This window comes from Homarus americanus, unplaced genomic scaffold, assembly GCF_018991925.1.
Source record: "Homarus americanus isolate GMGI-L3 unplaced genomic scaffold, GMGI_Hamer_2.0 scaffold30535, whole genome shotgun sequence".
Taxonomy (NCBI): Eukaryota; Metazoa; Arthropoda; class Malacostraca; order Decapoda; family Nephropidae; genus Homarus; species Homarus americanus.
In genome coordinates, this window is record NW_024732440.1 from 13,113,365 (window position 1) to 13,121,437 (window position 8,073).

General features: G+C 40.1%; 1 protein-coding gene across 2 annotated transcripts; it reads left to right on the plus strand.

Moving 5' to 3' along the window:
• The first annotated feature begins 297 nt into the window (after nt 1–297).
• On the plus strand, nt 298–6,429 carry LOC121868834. 2 transcript variants are annotated; one of them, XM_042369806.1, is made up of 5 exons: nt 298–672; nt 1,571–1,794; nt 3,665–3,794; nt 4,047–4,181; nt 4,506–6,429. In XM_042369806.1, exons 1-5 carry the CDS (start codon nt 606–608, stop codon nt 4,697–4,699), a joined length of 750 nt encoding a protein of 249 aa, XP_042225740.1. In that variant the 5' UTR covers nt 298–605; the 3' UTR covers nt 4,700–6,429. The 2 variants fall into 2 exon arrangements, with proteins under 2 accessions (XP_042225740.1, XP_042225741.1); XM_042369807.1 differs by having other exon boundaries at nt 304–421.
• Nucleotides 6,430–8,073: the final 1,644 nt, after the last annotated feature.

The following is an 8,073-nucleotide window of genomic DNA, read 5'->3' on the forward strand; positions in this document are numbered from 1 at the left end:
ATGGTTCTAGTAGCATTGCAGGATAAGTCCACGGAGACGGCTTCAGTGACACAACTCATAATGTCTGTTCACTACACTGAAGAGAGAGAGAGAGAGAGGAGGTGAGAGAGAGAGAGAGAGAGAGAGAGAGTAACACCAAGAAAAAAAAATATGTGGAGCAGGGAGGGGGGAGGGAAGGGTGCATACATGTGGTGGAGGAGGAGGATACAGTGATACTCGTGGCGGCGGGGTCCCCTGCAGGAAATACGCACAGGGCGGATATTTCTGTAAGATAAGACGAGTCCTAGGACGCTTTAACAATGCCAGAAGCGGCAGTGAAGCAGAGTACTGGCAAGGCATTGGACGCTCAAGCTGGCGAAGTGGTGGCAATAACGATGGAGTGAACCTTAAGTGGACGTCGGGATAGTGAAGTGGACGTCGGGTTAGTGAAGTGGACGTCGGGTTAGTGAAGTGGACGTCGGGTTAGTGAAATGGACGTCGGGATAGTAAAGTGGACGTTGGAATAGTGAAGTGGACGTCGGGTTAGTGAAGTGGACGTCGGAATAGTAAAGTGGACGTTGGAATAGTGAAGTGGACGTCGGGATAGTGAAGGAAATATCTCAGAAATGTTTGTTTTGCTGCTGCTGATAGTGATGTCACATTCTCTGCTCGTGTCTACGAGATACAGAGGAGGTAACAGAGAGAGAGAGAGAGAGAGAGAGAGAGAGAGAGAGAGAGAGGAATGCAAACAGAAGAGAATTCGATTATGTACTGCGAACACACACACACACACACACACACACACAAGAAAAATCAGACTGTGTGTGAAAAAAAAGCCTAGGTTAGCTGTTGTAGTTCTTATAGTTCTGTGGTAACGATGTGGTCACGGGTTCGAGACCTGCATAGTGAAGTATTGTTGGTATATTAAGGTCCGAGTGTGTGTATGTATATATCGTGGCCGGATAGATGGCCGACGGACTTTTCACCGCGGACATTTGAAAGAACGGACATTGAGCCGACAGACAATTGGCCGAACGGACAATAGACCGAACGGACAATTAGCAGAACGGACATTTGGGCGAATGGACAAATGGCCTTTTCATTTTTTTTCTTTCTTCATTACAATGTATTTGCTTTATAAAACACAGGATAAAAAGATAACATAATTGCAATGTGATACATTTGCATGATAGAAAATTCTTTTTTGCACATTTACTAAAGGATAGGTTGGGTTAGGTTAGGTCCATTTGTCCATTCGGCCATTTGTCCATTCGGCTAAATGTCCGTCGGTGAAATGTCCGTCGGTGAAATGTCCGTCGGTGAAATGTCCGTCGGTGAAATGTCCGTCGGCCAAACGTCTGGCGGTCAAGTGACCGGGAGCCATATAAATAAATAAATAAATATATATATATATATATATATATATATATATATATATAATATATATATATATATATATATATATCATTACTCCTCTATCTATCTGTTTATCTATCTAATTTATATACACACTAATAGGAAATAAAATAAAAATATTCCAAAGTATAAAACCAACGCATACACTGAGTCCTTCTTATGTTATCTGCTACAGGTTGTAAGCCGCCCACGAGTGGCTCCGAGGTCACCTTTTATACGGAGGATGAACAAGAGACGTATTCTCTTCTTTGGCACAGGGTGACTAAGAGAGACACTCAGATCAACATGACGCTACATCTTTATTCACTGGGAAACACTACGTTAATACGTCAGAAAATAGATCCTTTCATTACATCAGACACCGAGTACTTCTCAAGGATTTATCTGAGTTATTCTAAGGTGAGATTCGTTTTATTTGAAAGGATTAACAGTAAGGTGAACATGAAATTTGTAAGTGAAGTTCACATTAACACAAACTGACATCCTCCTCACTGGACCCAGATGTACAGTTCCAGCCACATGAAAGAGAGACGCTGTCGTAACCCCCCCCTTTTTTGTGTAGAGCAAGAAGGGGGTGACGATTAGGGGTGGGGAAAGGAGTTAGAGTTCGGAAATTGAAGAAATTTTGGAGGTAGAAGGAGGCTGACTAAGCTAATAGTGTGTAATAGTCCAGAAGCATATGTAGAAAAATGATGCTCCGTGGCAGGTTTAGTGATGAAAAGGCGGGACTGGTTATGTTTCCTCAGAAACTATCTATAGATGAATCATTCTTATGGTGTGGGGTGTAGTATTGATGACGTCATCAAGATGGCCACCAACGAAATTCATAAAATCGTCAATATCTGTTATATATGGACTAATTTTATTTTTATGGTCTCATTTTAAAGATATTTTTCATACCCAAAAATCAATGGTCTCTCAGGTATTTCCATATTTATAGTACAGATATGCAATTACATCACTAGAGCATTTCCAGGCTAACTTGGCCCGTAAGCTACGCCCCTCGTCTATAGCTACAAATAAATGATTGGTTAATAGAAAATGTTCGTGTTCATTTATTCAAACTAAATGTGTTCACAATTGGTAAACAGACTTGTTATTCTCTAAAATAATGTTAAATATCTGAACTATCAATATGTAAATGATTTCAAGGCATTAGCACTTCAGAGAGGATGTTAGAAAATTTTAAGTATTTATCATAAAAGGTCGAAGTCAAAGATGAAATTCACTTTGGAATGAAGGCTTCTCATTATTTCTTTGTTTTGTACCAAACATAAAGCAAACAGAAAGAAATAATACCAAACATATAGTATAATACACACACACACACACACACACATTCTTACCATCAAAAATAAACGTTGACACATTTTATTCTCTAACCTGGAGCATATTAACAGAGACGAAACATGACTTGTCGCCAGCACCAGAGGATGGCAGCACTATCAACACCCCGGTTCAAGGTGGAAAACTAATAATTTGAGTTTAAATACATTTAGTTTTCAGTGTTTTATACAGCAGGAGTGCTCGTTATATGACCTTATTAACAACACGTTCTCGCAGTATACATGTAGACTATTTAAAGTAAGCTCGTTATTCGCACCCTTGTCTTGGCTAGGGATAACTGCCGAGATTATGACCGTGTTCGACAATTACCGAGTGGTTCAGTTGCTTCCAACACAGTATGAGAATAGAAAGACTTAAAGAACATAAATATAACATTTTAGATGGAGCTCCGCAATTTAAAATACGTCTGTTATATTAGAAACTTTTATTATTTATGATGTTTACTTGGATTCATACACCGCGACCATAGTGAGTTCATAAATTAGATCCAGAGGCAGATATTTGTTCCTTCGTTTGTCTTTCAGTGTCAGAACAGAGGTTTCTTCATGAACCTCCTCGTGAAAACTATAATGTCGCCAGCCAGACCCTAACTCGCCCTCAACTTCAGGGTTAGGCCTAAATGAACCAGTTAAAGTAAAGTTAATTATGACACCAAACCTGCCCCTATCCGCTAACTCTATCCTCACCTTAACCCCACAAGCCTCCCCCTACCCTGTATTGCAACCGTTCCCGCCTCCCCCAACTGTAACTCGTCGGTCAGAAGCGAGCCAGCACTTGTGTAAAGGGCCTCAAATAATTTTGTTTTTTATTAATTACTGTATTTGTGGAGAACATAATTGTCTTCCCAACAAAAGTTTAGTTTTTAACATGACTCTACAGAAATACATTATCTAATGACTTGTAAATTATTATAAAATTTCAGACGAATAAGAAAACGTTAGTTTCTTCAAAGTTCGTATCCAAGACCTTTAACGGAACCAAGTTGCAGCAAGTGACGGTGGTGAGCAACGCCTCGGTGGAGTGGGTCAAGTGTTTTGATCTTTATTCTTTCCGTGAGTCAACACCTGTACTGACACTTCTTACACCTGTCGTTACACCTTAAACTCATTTGCTTCACTCACCGTGTTCCTTGTGTCCAAATACTCCCAAATAACACACTTCATATATTCATATCAATCGTAAAAATTTAAATAACTTAATAATTTTTCTCCATGCTGAATGTATTTACAGTTGCTTAGTTGTATTGTCACTTACTGATACAGTGAAATACATCTTGTAAGTTAACTGAAGTCTTATGTTTCCAGCCAATCTGTCACGTTCCAGTCACGCTTCATTGTTGGTAGCCACTGTGGTGCTGGCAGTGTTGGTGCTGATGTTGCTGGTGGTGACGTTTGTTGGTGCTGCTAACATTTATTGCCTTAGGAAGTCCAAGACTGAAGGTAGGTGAGAGAGATAATGATAAAAAAACGGATAGCTAAAGCAACGGACAGACATACACCGAGATTTGCTGTAGATGTCCAGTTTGAACAAATTTATTTATTTTTAGCTTAACGAAAAGTCTAAAAGTTATTTCATCAATTAGTTAGTTTGTCAGTTAATGAAAAATGATACAGTAAATCAGTTAGAAAATCACTCAGTCAGGAAATTAATCAATCAGTCAGTCAGTCAGGTAATCAAACAGTTATTCTATCATTCAGGAAATCAATCAGTCAGTCAGTCAGCCAGTCAGTCAGTCAGATCCATTAATAGGTTGACTGTTACAGCGGCTCCCTTACCTCTTGGAGACTGTGGCGAGTCCTCGAAGGTCATACAAGACCAAGGTGAAGACCACGTGTATGAAGACTGGAACTACGGAGCCGTCACTTCCATCTACTACGACGCACGTAACAGCCTCTACGTCAGCGCTGACGAGAAGACAGCAACAGTATCAGCGACCAAGAAACAAGAACAATCATGACAAGGCGACCTGAGTGAAGGACACTGACTCAAGTGTACAATTAAAACAACTGACCTAACCTTTACGTGACCTAACCTAACCTAACCTGAACTAACCTCACCTAACGACCTAAACTAACCAGTCTTGTAGTTTAATAATAAGCATTCGTCTTTTATCTCTCTCTCTCTCTCTCTCTCTCTCTCTCTCTCTCTCTCTCTCTCTCTCTCTCTCTCTCTCTCTCTCTCTCTCTCTCAGAACACAATCTATATCTTCGTCACTCTTTGTCTATCTGTCTCTATCTCTGTCAACATCATTGTCTCTCTTTTTATCTATAGGTCACTATTTCTTTCTGTCTCTCTCACTCTACACGCTTGTCTCTCTCTTCGTCTGTGTATCTCTCTTCCTGTTTACACTAACGTCTGTCTGTCTGTCTGTCGCTTTCTCTGTTTACAATCTCGTCTCTCTTCTCTTCTGTGTATCTCTCTGTCTCTCCAGTAAATCTCTCTCTTAATGCTGTAGTTAATTTAATACCTTATGTCTGTACTGTGTGACTGTTGACATTGAATATTCGATCATTTTACGTCTAAATCTTATCATTATTTACCGGGTTAGTTCTAATATCTTATCAGGGTTTATAAATCCTTATATAAGTTATTAATGTTTTTTATAATGTCTTATATATTAAAAATAGTAATAATAATAATTCAGTAAAGTTGTCATAGAGCTTTACAACTGGATAAGCATGTTTATAAAATATGCATACATTTCAACACGAATATAGACAATATGTAGGTAGGCCGTGGAAGTACATGGTATACAGCAATGGTAAACAGTAAGTTAACTTGACCAGGAACAGCCGACAAAGCTGTGTCAGGTGTTTATTTCTTGGAAGGTTCTTTGTTTAGGCTTACGCTTGGCTCTAATTAGTAATAGTATGTCTACAGGAGTAATGGTGAAAGTGTTTGATAAAATTCAACAAGCATTACATTGTGGTTGGACTATCCGAGGCTGGCGGATCACTTCATCTGTCATGTATATTTTTTGTCTTGTCTTAACTTTGTTATAAGAGTAAAGAAGAAAGTGTTTTTCCGTTGAGCGCGGACACCGGGCACCATAACACTATGTTGACTCCCTCTAGTGCCCTGTCGGTTCATATCCCTATCCTTACAAGGTCTGTTGTTAGATACTCTGGGCAGTCCATTGAATATCCTGTGAGAGCAATTCAGCCTCAGTTGCCTCACTCTATCAGCCACACTTAACGTGTTCAGTGATTGAATTAACCTCACCACCTTTTTTTTTTATTTTATTTCTAATATAGTTCACAAGATAACTTCAACAAATAAATATTGCTCTGTGTTATTATTGTGATCATAATAACGCTGTACATTATACAGTACATGATCACGTTCTGTACTGGTGTAATATACATTACGATGAGTATCTATGTGCAGTACATCGCCCTCCATTTTCCAATTGCCTCACAACGTGCGTGCCCTGAGGATGAGTTCCAGGACATGGTTACTCCGTTGGTGGTCCTGGCGATATCTCTAGCACTTTTTCACCTGGGAACTAATGTATGGACAGAATACAGTAGTGACTAAGTGCTTTTGCAAAATCGATATTCTTTTTTTTAGTTTTCTACCCATATATTGTTGATGTTATAACATGGCGACATGAAGGGTGGTGTACGTTGAACGTAACACTACTTAAATTGTGTACTTATTTCTATTAATAGACTAAATTAAATATTTTATCACTTTGTTGTTATCCTTACATTCTAGTAGATGTATACATTAGTAAAGTAAATAATCACATGAGTTGTGTGGTTACACCGTACTCCTGGATCCACCTCGGACGGGACAGCACAACATACGGATATGCAACTTTCGGCCTCTAAATATTTACATAGTATATTGGTGTAGTCTTTTACATTAATAAGAAACTAGAACCTTCAACAGGTGGTGTGACTGTACAGATAACGAGGTATAAACTGAAGATATTATTATGGTGGTTTGTGTAACACCCGCGGAGTACCTGTCGTTATCTGATTTCCTGTCAACTGGCAACACAGTTGTTTCCTCTTGTGCTCCTCATGAGTTTGGTCAGCTGGATTAAGGCCAAATGGATCGCCAGTCTTCTACAGGACACCAACGACTCCTAGAGGAGGTACACGAATTCCCCAGAGAGAGTCACAAAAATAGACAACAGCTGTTCGAGTAGTTCTAGAAGTACAGGTCACTACAGAAGTGAACAGTAGTGGCCAGTGTGGACATGAGCTTATACAGGGACGGACCTTGAACTTTCAGAATTGGGGTCGTATATGAGTCATTTCCCCCCTTCCTGCAAGTTCTTCCCGAGAAGACTTTTCAGAAATAGAGCTTTGGAATGTTTTGTGTGCTCGAGAACTATAATGGATACGAAGATGATCCACTGCAAATTTAACATTAACCCCTTCACTAAGGGGACGCCACTTTTAATATTTTATCTAGCTAACGAAGATGGTTTTATTCAGCCCAGAGGGGACACCAACACAAGTGGTTAGAAGACTATCTTCCTAAAATAAACGAGACCAGACAACAAGTCGCTCACTGCCTCTGATTATTGTAATGTAAGGATTGGTTATCAAAGTGTGATCCAATAGTGTATCCCAACGGAAAAAAAAAGTGGTTCTTAATAACAATCACCAGTGTAGTACTAACCCTTGAGTACTTTGTCGGCAGCCACAGTACCGCCATTGAGTTAAAGGTCACAGCGGATAAACAGTACAGTACGTCCACAACAACAGATATCAACAGATGTTCACCAGTGAAGTACTCCCGGCGCACCTTGTACAGTTTAAAGCAGGGAAACGATATCCTGACAGCAGTGTTATTGTGCTACTAAAATCATTGAACATATTGCATGCTTTTGGTCATAAACAGAAGCCCATCAGGACCATCACCTCCAGTAGAAAACAAGAGAGACCTACACCTGACAGACCGTACCAACACACTGAAGTTCCCCGAATATGGTATGGCCTCCCTTCCTTACTGCTATCCAATGTCACTTCCCTCGCCAACAAATTTGACGAGCTCGCCATCACAGTCCAGTCAGTTACTGCTAATGTCGTTGTCATCTGTGAGGCGTGGCAAATTGTTCCTGATACTTGTCACATTGAGAAATATCAACTCTTTCATCATCATCATCATCATCATCATCATCGTACCTCTTCTGCCAGGATGAACTACGTCCGTCCCGTCTGGATGTTTTAATCCCAGCTGATGTGAGCGCATTATGGGTACGTGTTGTGCCACGTGCTCATCCTCGCCACACTGTCTTTATCATAAACCGCCTCGCTCACCCACCAGGGACGTTCTTATCACTCACCTCATTACTACCTCAGACCACTTCAGCAT